Raw genomic sequence first — 13,885 nt, 5'->3', positions numbered from 1 at the left:
TAGACTTGCCCTTTGAAGAAAAGGACTATTTGAGATAAAAAATGATAAATACCAATACTTCGTCTTCTTTGTTTATTGATCCGATATGATACATTAAAATAATCATAATCTTTTGTCCTGCACATTTGCCTTTTTTTAGATAGGGCATCTAAACTTCATACCCCGTAACCTACTTGTAGTTGTCTGAAGGTTAAACGGGGGTAATAACGTTGCGTTATACCCTCAATACGCTTCGGCACGCAGATTAACTTCGCGCTTCAAAGCTCACGGAGAAAAATGCGAGCTACAACCCTGAGCGCTATTGGCGACGAATTGTAGGTCGAAAGGGATGTACACAGACAGAAGAAGCAATAGTGGAGCAGAGAAATGAGCTCGCGGAATACTCACAAAAAGGGGAATAATAATGCATTGAAAACCTATACATGCTTGAAACACTCAACTTTTGTTCTATTTTTTGGGAAGAAATTTATTCAATACAACATTGTCTCTTGTCTAGTTTATAAATATATGCATTGTACAATGAACATTTTTTAAAAGAATAAAAAATTGAAATATTTTTCTTTTCGTTTTTAAATAGAATTTACACTTTAATTTCGAGAAACATACGTCATATAATTCTTTTATTTGTCGAATTAATCATTATTCAAATATGTTTTGACCATTATCTATTTTTAGTTGAAGAATTGTTGAGATAGTATGTTCAGTCTTATACACATACTGTATTTATAATGCTGAAATAGGTCGACGAAGAGTTTTCTATTTTTTCTTCACTAGATATCAGAGCTCTTTTTTCTCGCTAAGCTGTAACAAGTATGAACTAAAAAAGTTATATTATGTTTCATCAATAATGCTAATTAATAATGTAAAAAATACTTAGGAGTAATGTTTTCAGACCATAAAATATTATTGGCAAAACTCACATACACACTCGATGCATATACACATCTAATCATAGAAATCGATTGGATATATAATAATTTTACCTCAATAAAAAAACTAGTTTTCGTTACAGTGTTTTCTTAAGCAGGATGAAACGATAAAGAAATAAAGTAAGAATTTACACAAAGTAATTTAGAGACCTATTTGTTTACCAGAAATAAACTTCCTTTCTTTCAATTTAAACAATTTCCGTTTATGATCTATCATCACATTCAATGTGATTATATAATACATAAAACATTATTCATACTTATTACATAATACGCGTTGACGTCTTTATACATTTTCTTTTTAATCTGCTTATTAAAAACAATATGTACGTAGTGTTTTCTTTTTTACAAATAATTTAATCAGTGCGTATTCATTCATTATTATGAAAAATATGTTGAGTTCATAAAAACGGAATGCAAGTTCGTAATAATTCGATAATAAATTATATTCCAAAGTTTAGAAAGCATATCGCGTACGAATATCCTCAAGCTTTTTTGACACTTCGGAAGCTGTTCGTTCGAGATCGCCAGATATACTTTTTTGTTTTGTCGGTTCGATAGAATTGAATTGTTCGCAAAGATCTCCGTCTATAACATTCTTTACAGGATAATAATACGATCTAAATGATAAATGATCTCTTCCACAAAGTGGTGGATGCTCCGAGCGCATATGCATTTCCAAATGTTGGAAAAAATCATGGTCCTCGTGACTGGTGAAGGGGACGAGGACGCCAACTGTTCCACTTAATGTCGTATACACCAAACTTTCAGAACCACCGGGAATAAGAGTTGCCTTTTGCAAAGACATAACAGTTTCACCAACATGAAAGCACGCAACTGTGTCTGCCTTCTGACTGGCTCCATTTAATAAACCCCTATCCCATAAGGCTTTGTTTCCAGTTGGATCTTCGTCCACATCGTCGTTAATTCCACTTGCTAAGCGTATCTGTTAAAAAATATGAAAAATTTACATACTTATCCGAACAATTTTATTAGTACCTAATTAATTACTGAAATATACAGTGTTACTTACAACAGCAATGTTTCCAAATTTGTCGGCAGTGGCAACGGTATCATAATCTAGAACGCACGTTGTCGTTATCCATCTCGGGTGCGTATCATCGGCGAAGACTATAAGCTGATTTTCTTGGCGTTTATATCTAACAGCATATACAGATTCCTGAACATCACTTACATAAATTCTTTGCCCAATTGCATTGATAGAGACAACAGCATTAGGAATATGTTTGTTTTCACATTTTCTCAACAATTTCTTCTTGCCCATATCATACAAACGCAACATTCTACCGACACCAACTAATACCCTTCCTTGGTACGGACATATGGCCAAAGGTACTTCATCCAGAGTGGTTTTATGCACCAATTCGAGATTGGTACATTCACTATTCACTCTACAAAAGAAGATTTACTTTTGTACTCGTTCTTTTTTTTAACTACATATTCCATGTGGAATTTAAATTTCAGTACTGCAGGAATTTCATCAAATTACATTACAGTAATTGTGTGTATTTTCATCACAAAAATTGTTTAATACATTTTTTATTTTATTAAACGTATTAAAGCAAGTACTTACCTGTATGTATATAAAAAGCCACCGCTGCTAACTCTTGGATTCAATTGGAACTCTTTCGCGATACCAACTATGAGAAACAGCTGATCTCCCTGATTAGAAAATTTTACAAGGCTCAAACTATAACATAAATTCATAAAAAAAAAAAGGTAGTAATTTTCCTTATTTCCAAATGTTTGTTTAAGATATTGATATTTTCTATATTCTTACCATAAAGCAGCTAAATTTTGTTCAAGTCGATGTACTTCAAACGTTTGACCTGTTGTGGGAGCTATTATCCTTATTAACGACGCCCATAAACCAGGTCCAGCTCTTGGTGCACCAAACACAGCTTCGTTGGGTTCCTCGGATAAAAAAGCTTCAGCCAATTCTCTCGCTACCACAGCCTCTTCTGCTCCTGCAGCTTCTTGCATTTCTTCTGCCATTTGTAACCTTCTCTGCTGTTTCGTTTCTTCAGTATACGCATTGTGTTCCGTTTCAATAATTATCAGATGTGCAGAGTCCGTGTGAATTGCAAATTTTCTCGGGGTATATTCCAAAGGAAAGCTAATTTGGTTGAACACCGCACCTAACTTTTCGAGAGCAAGGATTCTAAGCGTATTCGTCGAAATGGCCACAATTCCTTCCGGACACTGTTCAGAACTGAAGCCTGATGCAAATTCTAAACTTTCGTATGACAGTGGCGTTAAATGAAAACGATTTTGATAATAGTAACTCAACCATGATCTACTACTCATTGCAAGCACAGCTTGATTTCCCTGCATTTTTATTCTAAACAATTTAACAGGTCGAGAACCCAAATATCGAGTTCGTGTATCTGCGAGATCACCCGAAATGGGATCTAATACTGTTCTTAGCAAAACGCCATTTTGTAAACCTGTGAGTATATATTTAACTAATTATAATAAAGTAAAAATAAACAATTTTGCAGCTATAATATTGCTGTTGTTTACCTATATTTAAATAGAGACTGGATTGTTGAGGTGATAAATCTTCAGAATTATTTGCATCTTTAGCACCCATTTCAACGATACACAAACTTTCCGCGGCCGCCGGTAGAGCTTGCATACTTCTGGGTGCTAAACAATCAGAAGGGTCTAGGGAAATAATCCTTACTGTATTATCTTGAAGACCGACAGCCAAGAACCATGACCTTTGTTCACCAACTGCTACGTTACCGAGCGCCATACACATTACTTCCGATGGCATCTTTTTTCGTTCTGTATATTCATTCAATTGTCCCGTCTAGGAAGTACAAAATGACAAAAATTATTAAATATAAATGGAATTTGGATAGAGAAGGATTCGTAATACACTGGATTTCAAAGTTGTCCACTTTTCATCTAGTTTAAATAATTAATATTTCACTAAATAAGATGAAGAAAGTGATATATTTTACGCATCTTTTACATCTCTGAAGATAATTAGTACCGTAGAAAGAACAAATGATGCGATTAAAAGATAATAATACAATTTTAGTAGATATAAACGAAAAGCTTGTACACATACAGGGTCCATTTCGAAGTATACCAATTCTCCTCCTGTGAGTGCAATTACAACCTGACGTTGATTTACTGCACATTTCACTATAGTTTTTTTACCAGGAGCTTTCCATTCGTTCACACGTTTGTCTGCTCGAATATGACGTATCCCATCAGGATATACCTAAGCAAAATATGACAAAGATATCGTAAAATACGAAAAATGGTAATTAGAGAAACAAATGTTTTAGTAATGGTAATTATGTCGAGTTCCATTTACCAGACATGTTTAGAACAATTATCTAAGCACTCAACGATGCGAAAACTCTGTATAATATAGCACTATTTATTGCGACCGACTCGTGGTCGACCAGGAGTCGGAGATACCGTAGTGCATAAAAACAAATTGCATAATTAAACAACGTACTTGTACTAGGGCATCTTCTCCCAAAGCAGAGCAACTCAGTGTTGGCGTAGTACCAAGAAATCCAGAATCAGTCACTTCTTCTACAGTTTCTCCAATACTAAGTACAAGAGTAGCATTGACGAAGGACACTATGATGTAAGCATCATACTCCTCTGTAATCAAAATTACAAAGCTCACTCTGAGTATCTCAGAAAAGTAAAGGTGTAAGAACGAAATTCGATAAAATAATAGATATCGTTTCTTCGTAGATGGTCGAACACGCTGTTTTTTTTTTTTTTTTTTTTCATCCTACACGCAAAGAGTAGACGGTTTTTTTTGGATGCAAATTCAATTTCTTTAAACTCCGGCAATTTCCACAGTCCTTACCTTTCTGTCACTTTCTGTGTTCTGTAGTTCAACCAATAGCATGCCAGTAGCCTGAAAGAGAGAACTGGTGTTTGATAAGAGTGTATCAAGCCACCAGATTCATTAGTATCATTTACAAAATCAACTTTTTTGTTCTCTTTTGCATTTTGTTTTTGTATTGAAAAATTGTAGAGTTAAACTAGAATAAGTAATAAAACAATCTCTCTTCTTTGGGAAGTAAATGGTTTAATGGGATTTATACAAATAATTACTACTTTTCTATTTTCTTTTAGTCAATCAAGAGAAATCTTTTTACATATAATAAAAATAATTACGAACGAAGTCTTATTCTAAATATCTCCACAATTTTTTAACATCATTTATTTTTTTTAAAGAATAAAGATATTCGTTTCTCACTTAAGTAATATTCCAACTTATTGTAATTGAATTTAAATAAAAACTATTACAAGAAATTGATGTATACTATAGTAGATGATCTAACTAATTAATGGGTAAATAATATAATCACAATTGATAAAAAAGTGTGTATCATCGATGCAGAAAACAAAACGAAGCTGTCGCTTAAGCGTATAGTGGAGAAGGAAAATAAAAAAAGAGAGAAAAGGACATGCAAACAACTACTGTCAAAGATATTTTTAAACTAACCATCGACTCTTCTTTTAACAGTCCATACAGCATTTGGATTACCAGGCAGTTCACTGACAGCCATTTCGGATACTTCCAAACCGTGCCGTAATACCCGTAACGTTGATCGTGGTCCTCTACCACAAGTTATATATAATTCAGGAGTATCCTCGTTTGCTAAATCAGCTACCTATATAAAATAACAAATCATCTTATAAATAAGAATTTATCGAAAAGATATACAGTAAATTCCAGATAAGCAATAACCAAGTATCCTGGAATTACTGTACTTACATCTTTTTACATTTGTAATTCTTAGGTTCAACTTCAATTTGCAAAGACAAATTAAAGGCGACTAAGAATATTTTACTATTGCACCTCTCTACAGAAAAAGAACACATCAAGTATAACTGTTCTACTTTAAAGGTGCATTAAATTTTAGTATCAAGTATAATTTCAAGTATATTAATAGTACTGATAAAAAATTACCTGACATGCCATTATCGGCGATAAGCTATCCATTTCATCGACCAGTACTAAATTTCTAAGTGGTCTTGGTGCAAAAAAGAACGTATCACCTTCTTCAAGAGGCATGGCAGAGCTAAACTCTGGTTCATCATCATCATCTCCTAAATGTGCAATTTGGTAAAGGTAACTAAAAAAAAATTATTGTTTAAAATGTAATTCAATTCACAAATATAATTCTTTAAATATATGTAATAGACTTACTGGTTACCAAATTCTGAAGCTACAAATAAGAAACCAGTTTTCAAAACGCACATGCTTGCTGCAACAGGTACAGTGTCAAAGTATTTTAATTTAATTTCAGTCACCATATCTTCGTCTGTCTCAAGTGTAATTTTAAAAATATCTCCTTGCTCGGTTTGAGCCAAAAAAAAGAACATGCTCTTTGTCTTGTGAGTAGCGGAACATACAAATATCATGCCTCTTTCGGGATCATCTAAATCATTACGTCTTCTCGGAATCGGACAACGAATATCGTGTTGATCTCCTAAATTTTTGTATGTTAAATAATTCTCAGAGCAAATAAGAACACCGCTCGGCCCGTCATTCCCTCCAGGAACAGACACGAGAAAATTTGCGTGTTCTTCTAAAGGTTCACTATATTTGCGTACAACATGATTTAAACCCAAATCAAGTTCATACAAAGTCAATGTCTGTTGAGTCTTTACCGCTGCATCTCCCGTAGGGTCATTATCAGCTTCCTGAGTAACATAAACAAAATTGTCAATATTATGGAGTATTATATATTTTTTGCATATGTTGGAGTATTACCTCATAATCAATTTCTAAACAGGCAAACATAGGATTTTCAAAACCCACATCTACTCCCACAGTATGATAAACTAATGTGTTACTCTTATGTGCCTCCAAAGGTGAAGAAATTGTAAGACGAGCTTCTGGATCTCTATTTAAAATATAAACAAGCTTTTGTTTCTCAATTGCACCTAAAATAAATATATTTTCTTTTGAATTATGGACAAATTATATCACTAAGAACATTTTCATGACTACAATGTACCATCATTAAGTGTGATTATAATCAAAGTTAATCAGTTGAAACACGGACATAACTAAATAATCAGTTGGTACAAGAAGATATCTAATTATATCTGTACAATTTATAGAATTATTTAACAGTATATGCATTACCTATCATTACAGCTCTTCCTTTGGGATCTATAGCTAAATACTGCCCAGGTACAATGCGTCTACATCCACTTTTCCCAAATGTTTCCTGATGTACTTTCTCGAAAACATTTTTGGCGGGAATATATTCTAAAATTACAATCCGCCCAGAATCTGATCCAACAACAATATAGTCTTTTGTACCACCAGTTAATCTGAAGGCCATTAAAGATCTTATGATTCCAAAGACTTCTACAGTCAAAAGAGTATGAACTTTTCCAGTGTTTGGATCAGGTCTTAATAGTTCCAATGACTTTCCCCGTGAAACCAGAATTTCTTGCATCTTACTACCAGAAAAATTACCATGAACTGCATGGGTGATACCCGTGGCTCGTTGAAGAGTTAAATTGTACAGATACATCTTTGTGGCCTTTTCTTCTTGTTCAATCAACCACTAGGTAGGAAAATGTAATACTTTTCATTGAAATAAAAAACCTACATCCATCCTGTAATGAATATTATAGATAAAATTAAATTGTTGCAAATTAATATTTTTTTGTAAAAGAACGAAAAACATAATCTAATGCATTTAAAAATGGAAAACTATTATAACATAAGAATACTACAATAATTTCACGTAAGACAGTAAAAAGGAGTAAAAAATGAAAGCGTCCGCTCACGTTAACTTATAACGCAAACTTCGATCTTACTGAACAAGCATTTAGATTCTTATCGAATAAATATAAATTTATTAATTAGGTGAACAAAAATGTTAAAAAATATTAATAAAAGTTATCTGCTGCACGTGTAGAGTTAAAATTTAAGAATGGAAATAAAAAAGCTTCGTAGCATGTACGTAAATGAACTTTTAAACGTTAAATTAAATATAGAATAAAAAAATATAGTAATTCTTAAATATAGAATAACATTACGAATATTATTTTACCTTGCAGCTGAAAATATTTTTCAACTTTAAATACGATGCTGGTAGATAATTCTGCTCTTCATAGATCAACAACCATACAAAGCGACCAGCTTTATTCCATTTAAGATTTACTTTGACCACACTCAACAATATAGGTAGAATGGAAACTAACATAATTCATAAAGAGTTACAACGCTATCTATAGTTTTCCAATAGAATTAGAATTATTCCACAATAATTTTATATTATATATTTCAAGAACCATATTTATAATAATATCTTACAAACAATAAATGTGATTAATAAATATATCATTAAGAATATAATCTTGTAAATCTAGCTTCAATACATTTAATAACAAAAAAATTCAATGTTTCCTTGTGAACTGCTTTTAAGACTAGAAAGTAAAATCAGGGAGAAAATTTCATTTCTAATAAACCATAAAAGATAAAAAACTAAACTGAACTAAACTAAAAAAGTTGTCTAATTGCACATTTTTTTCCAATTTAATTTTAATTTATTAACATATGTATATATATAACAAAAAATTAATAAAACAAAATGGTAAAAAGTATTGCTGTTTTTCATAATTTTAAATCACGCACATAGAAATGTTTTAAATACGCTTAAAACTTATAGTTAGCGCCACTGCAATTAGCGCGATTCACATATATTCTTTCTGTTAATATTTAGACATAAACTACTTATATGATATATAACTTATGATATTGGTTATAACCAAAATTATGTATATGCAAATATCATATAGATAATTTTTCTACATAATGTAGTAAAAGAAATGAACGAATTTAAAAATGAATAACATTAGAGCAATAACGTTTAAGTTGTTAAGAAGATATGCCACTAAACCTAAACCTGAAATTGCTGGAGTGCGAGGAAAAATACATCTAATGAAAATCAAAAATAATAGAGAATTTAAAGATAATCTTGAAGAATTTGATCAAAATGATGTGGGACTATACGAAACCGATTTTGCTGACATTATTGAGTCTTATGCAGATCATGACAGGTATATAAAAATAAATATCAAGTTATATATATCAGTTATATTTTCAATATATTATAATTTTTAGGCAAACTGAAAAGGATCGTGAACTACTGAAACATCGTATCATTAAAAGAAAATATTTTAAGGAGGCAGAACCAAATTTTCTTACATACGTTGAAAAAGATCAAATACAGAAGCTGCATGACAAAGATCCTGATGAGTGGACACCTGAAAGACTCAGTGAAAGTTTTCCAGCTTTACCTGAAACCATAAAAAGGATCTTGAAATCAAGATGGGAACCAAAATCAGTAGAAAGGATTCTTGCATACGACAATAAAGTTATTAAAAATTGGAAACAATTTAAAACTGGGCAATTACCAGTGAATTCTAACTTAAAAGAGCATTTAATGAAATTTAAAGATAGAAAAATTAGTTTAACAGACAGGAAAACTTTGGCAGAAAAATATATACCAGCAAAGATAGAATTTCCAAAACCCAAAAGTTCATTTTTTCGTAGTATTGTAGCAGATTCTATTGAGGAGAAACCAATCACAGAAGATAAAGTGTTAATTTCTTCACAAAATCCTCCAAACAATGATGGAAACATAACCAATGCAATGAAAGAGAAAGATACTAGATTAGTCAAGAAAACAAGCAATAATCTTATACATAGAGAAATGCATAAAGAAAAAGCAATCATGAAAAATGAACTGATAATTTCCTCACATAACAATACAAATAGAGATAGAAAAAAATCTATAGTAAATGAGGAAGATTTAAGATTAGTCACAAAAGCAAGCAATGGCTCTGAAAGTAGCAAAATCCACGGTACAAAAAAGCATAATATAAAACAGGAAACATTACTTTTTGAAGAATTCGTGAAACACAAATTACATAATTCAGATGAGACATCATATGAAGAAAGGGAAACATTGTTGGATACTTATAAAAAGTATATAGAATCTAAGAATTCAGAAGATGTAAGTCCTAACATATTAAATAATACTACAAAAGATACTAATATTGAAGAAAAATGTGTTAGCACTCCAAAGAATTTATCTGGTGAAAATATGCTGGATGTTAGAACAAATGCAACTGAATCCAAAATAGCAACCAAACCAGAAATCAAAGGTGCAAGCTTGGATACGTATATAAAAGAGCGAATCTCGTATATGGATATGGATTTCGAATATACAAAACGTATAAAAATTCCTCAAAGTGTTTACAAAAAAGGCAAGACATATAGGATAAAGGATTGTTATTATGATTATGATGGAGAATTCTTATATAGAATACCAGGATTAAGGGGAGATTGATAAATATATTAATCATATAATAATTTGCCATATTTATAGTTTTATCATTATAGATATCATTTATTGTAATATGTATATATATATATATATACACAAATTTTTAAGATTATATAAATGTGTGAAAGTAATTGAATAAAAATATGAATACTTTCTATTTATAAGAAAACTTTTACTAATTATATATTTGATAATATGATACATTCGAGTAAAATTATCACATTGGCACATATATAATTATTATATATTCATAATTTGTCCTAATTTTTGTCGATAGATGTCCTTCCCACTATCCGCAATATATTTTATGAAGATTTTCGATGTTGCAGATAAATCGTTTGTAAAATGGTAAATAATCTTAATTGCTAACTGAATCATAATCTTCTAATCACGTGAAAACACCAAATAAGCGTGCTTGCCCTTTTTTTCCTATATTAATCCAAGGTCATGAATGTTTAATTCGCAAGCCGGTCACATTTTTCTCTCACAACTAGGTTATGGTCTTTTGAATAACTTTCATAATTTCGGTCCCGTTGCATCATAAAGTTTAGTTTTTCGAAATTGAGATATTATATTCTGCCTCTACAGAATTTCTTAACGAAATAACAATGAAATAAATAATTACATGCGAGAGAAATAAACTTGCATAACGTGATAACAATTATCTATTGTATATAATAAAAATTTATCAGTCCTTAATTTATATTCCTATATATCTCCCTCAGAAAAAAATAATAAATAATATTATATGTTGATATAAAAATAATTATATTAAAAAGAATCATTTTAAATTGTATCATGTAAATTATTATCTATGTGAAAGGAGATTCATTTTCTATAAACTTGAAATGCATGTATATCTTTTTCGTATAGTTTCAGAATTTTTCTGTGTGTAAAGCTAGCCTTATTGGTATCACAAGATCTGCCCGATTTAAAAAAAAACTTCCCAGAGATGGTTCAACAATATGTATTTATAACGTTGTATTACGGTCTCAATTACCACAAATCACAAATATACAAGGATTATCAGTAAGTTTCCCTTTAGAATATCTTCAAAAAGGTATAGAGGTCTGATTAATTATCATGTGTTTTTTTTAGGTCAGATTCTATTCGAATCCAGCGAGGAGACCCAGTTTCTTTTCTCAGTTTCTTGAAAATATCAAACATGAAATGCAAAAGAATAAAGAGATGAAAGAATCTTTGAAAAAGTTCAGGGAAGAAGCAGAAAAACTAGAACAGTCAGAAGCATTGCGTTCTGCCAGACAGAAATTTCAAGCAGTTGAATCTGAAGCTACCAAAGGATCTGAAGCTCTTAAAGAGAAGTTAGAATCCTTAAAAGGAAAGGTATGATTGGAAAATATTTGTTAGTATTTGTTAGTCAAGAATATGTGTTGTGGAAGTTAATTGAATAATGTCACATAGGTACAAGAAGTTCTTGAAGAAGCAAGTAAAACGGAATTAGGGAAGAAAGCTGGTCAACTGAGTGAAGAAATAACAAAGTCTGCAAAAGGAGCAGCAGAGACAATATCTGAAAAAAGTCAGGCTTTAGGTAAAACAAGTGCATTTCAAACAATATCACAAACTGCAGAAGCTGTACGCGAGGAATTAGATCATCAAGGAATGCATGGTAAGGCAATTTTCACAAATAAATACGAAACTTTTTATAATAATATGTTTTTTTTAAATCAAAATTGCAGGAAAAGTGTATGTTGCTCCCAAGGTATTGAGGAAAAGAAAAGATGTGGTAGAATCAGTAGATAGCAAAGTTGTCCAACCAAATGAACAGGCTATGGATGTTGAATTGCATAAAGATTCTAAATTTTATCAATCATGGCAAAACTTTAAGGTACATAATTAAGATAATCGAATTATATTACATATTTGCAGCACTGCAGATGTTTGTAATAATTATATTTTTCCAAGGATAAAAATCCATATGTGAATAAAATATTAGAATGGAAGATTAAATATGAAGAATCCGATAATCCCGTTATTCGTGCCTCTAGGCTACTGACGGAAAAGGTTACGGATATAGTTGGTGGATTGTTTCAAAAGACAGACTTGTCTGCGACACTAACAGAAATTTGTAGACTAGATCCTAGCTTTGATAGAATACAATTTTTAAAATATTGTGAAACAGATATTATTCCAAATATTCTGGAAGCTATGGTAAGGGGGGATCTTGAAATTTTAAAAGACTGGTGTCACGAAGCTCCGTACAAAGTAATAGCACAACCACTGTTACAAGTAGAAAAACTGGGATATAAATTAGACAATAAAATTTTAGGTACTTTTTACATTTCATATAAATCGTTTAGTTTTATGCGGTTATTCCAGATAAAGCTAAATATTTCAATTTCAGATATCAACAACATAGATTTAATAATGGGTAAAGTAATGGAACAAGGACCAGTTTTAATAATCAGTTTCCAATGCCAACAAATCATGTGTGTGAGAGATGGCAAGAAAAATGTTATTGAAGGAGATCCTGAGAAAGTAATGCGTGTCAATTATATATGGGTATTATGTCGTGACCCTACCGAACTTAATCCAAAAGCTGCATGGCGTTTACTTGATCTTAGTGCTACTAGTACTGAACAATTTGTATAGTGTATAGTTTAGGTATGAATTTAGTTAAAGCTTTAAGAAAAAATTAATGTGTATACTACTGTGACTGAAGAATAAGTGAGAACTGACACGTTTTTTTATGATTTTCAATGCAACTGGTATTGAAAGAGAAGATTCTTATCGAGATTCGCGACCTGTATATTAATTCATAGATGATGAATGTTAATCTTTGTGACTTAAATTAGATGTTCAATTCTGTTATGTAGCTTCAAGGTACAAGATCTTTATAAAATCTTCCATATATAAATTTTTGATTTATGTGTTTGCATAGAACAATCAAATGTTATTTACATTACTAAAATGTAGATTATAAAAATTTGATTGTTTATACTTAGGATTATAATTATCTTTATACGCCAGAACAATTAATTAATTACAAATATAAATTATTGTTCTATCATGTTTTATAATCCATATGTTACATCATCTGCATGAAGTATACACAAATTTTACTAACTTGTTTCTGTACATATTTAAATATTGATATTAAAATGTTAAAAAATAGAGCCTAACAAGATATATATATATTGAATGCCAAATATTTGTCTCACACGAATTATATCATAAAAATGAGGGAATGTGTAAACATTTTACAATTAAACAGAGATTGTACATATTTTTCGCATCTATAATAATGCACTACAGTGCATAGTTTATTGATACAATCACCCATTATTTTTTAAATCTGTGATATACAAAATGAAAACACTTGCTTTTAAATTTCAGTAAGATTATAAACGATAATGTATTGTATAAATGAATTCAATATGTAAAAATTAAAGAAAAACAGATGTTTTGAGAAACAGGAATGTAGACTGTAACTTAATCTTCTTACTTCTTCTTTCTTCTTCTATATAACTTTGTAAACAATTGAAAGGTATTCAAAAAATGTTGTAATGTTCAATTAAAAATACACCAACATTTTTATTCATAATTAATTCC

At 30.8% G+C, this 13,885-nt stretch overlaps 3 protein-coding genes across 3 annotated transcripts; 2 read left to right on the top strand and 1 right to left on the bottom strand.

Moving 5' to 3' along the window:
* Positions 1 to 58: 58 nt before the first annotated feature.
* Sf3b3 (splicing factor 3B subunit 3) lies at positions 59 to 8,158 on the bottom strand. Its single transcript, XM_072016407.1, has 13 exons — positions 8,015 to 8,158; positions 7,093 to 7,574; positions 6,715 to 6,887; positions 6,148 to 6,644; positions 5,908 to 6,073; positions 5,440 to 5,608; positions 4,429 to 4,580; positions 4,030 to 4,185; positions 3,474 to 3,765; positions 2,731 to 3,397; positions 2,524 to 2,640; positions 1,963 to 2,341; positions 59 to 1,875 (listed from the first exon to the last, which is right to left on the bottom strand). Exons 2-13 carry the CDS (start codon positions 7,487 to 7,489, stop codon positions 1,387 to 1,389), a joined length of 3,654 nt encoding a protein of 1,217 aa, XP_071872508.1. The 5' UTR covers positions 7,490 to 7,574; positions 8,015 to 8,158; the 3' UTR covers positions 59 to 1,386.
* Positions 8,159 to 8,653: 495 nt separating this feature from the next.
* LOC139994327 (uncharacterized) lies at positions 8,654 to 10,497 on the top strand. Its single transcript, XM_072016856.1, has 2 exons — positions 8,654 to 9,023; positions 9,088 to 10,497. Exons 1-2 carry the CDS (start codon positions 8,809 to 8,811, stop codon positions 10,316 to 10,318), a joined length of 1,446 nt encoding a protein of 481 aa, XP_071872957.1. The 5' UTR covers positions 8,654 to 8,808; the 3' UTR covers positions 10,319 to 10,497.
* Positions 10,498 to 10,571: 74 nt separating this feature from the next.
* Positions 10,572 to 13,752, top strand: LOC139994328 (mitochondrial import inner membrane translocase subunit TIM44). Its single transcript, XM_072016857.1, has 7 exons — positions 10,572 to 10,663; positions 11,189 to 11,344; positions 11,414 to 11,659; positions 11,738 to 11,942; positions 12,013 to 12,161; positions 12,239 to 12,602; positions 12,678 to 13,752. Exons 1-7 carry the CDS (start codon positions 10,661 to 10,663, stop codon positions 12,923 to 12,925), a joined length of 1,371 nt encoding a protein of 456 aa, XP_071872958.1. The 5' UTR covers positions 10,572 to 10,660; the 3' UTR covers positions 12,926 to 13,752.
* Positions 13,753 to 13,885: the final 133 nt, after the last annotated feature.

The sequence above is a fragment of the Bombus fervidus genome, chromosome 14 (genome assembly GCF_041682495.2).
Source record: "Bombus fervidus isolate BK054 chromosome 14, iyBomFerv1, whole genome shotgun sequence".
Taxonomy (NCBI): Eukaryota; Metazoa; Arthropoda; class Insecta; order Hymenoptera; family Apidae; genus Bombus; species Bombus fervidus.
Note: the sequence above shows the minus strand (reverse complement) of the source record. Positions and strands in the feature narration are given on the sequence as shown.

Bases quoted from the DNA above. Each gene is read 5' to 3' on its own strand.
- Sf3b3 (XM_072016407.1), bottom strand. From the start codon at position 7,489: ATGTATCTGTACAATTTAACTCTTCAACGAGCCACGGGTATCACCCAT. The intron at 6,074-6,147 runs GTAAGTCTATTA...ATTTTTTTTTAG, and splicing joins GCTTCAGAATTTGGTAACCA to TTACCTTTACCAAATTGCAC. The intron at 2,342-2,523 runs GTAAGTACTTGC...CTTCTTTTGTAG, and splicing joins GGCTTTTTATATACATACAG to AGTGAATAGTGAATGTACCA.
- LOC139994328 (XM_072016857.1), top strand. The intron at 11,660-11,737 runs GTATGATTGGAA...AATGTCACATAG, and splicing joins TAGAATCCTTAAAAGGAAAG to GTACAAGAAGTTCTTGAAGA. The intron at 11,943-12,012 runs GTAAGGCAATTT...TCAAAATTGCAG, and splicing joins AGATCATCAAGGAATGCATG to GAAAAGTGTATGTTGCTCCC.
- LOC139994327 (XM_072016856.1), top strand. From the start codon at position 8,809: ATGAATAACATTAGAGCAATAACGTTTAAGTTGTTAAGAAGATATGCC. The intron at 9,024-9,087 runs GTATATAAAAAT...TATAATTTTTAG, and splicing joins TCTTATGCAGATCATGACAG to GCAAACTGAAAAGGATCGTG.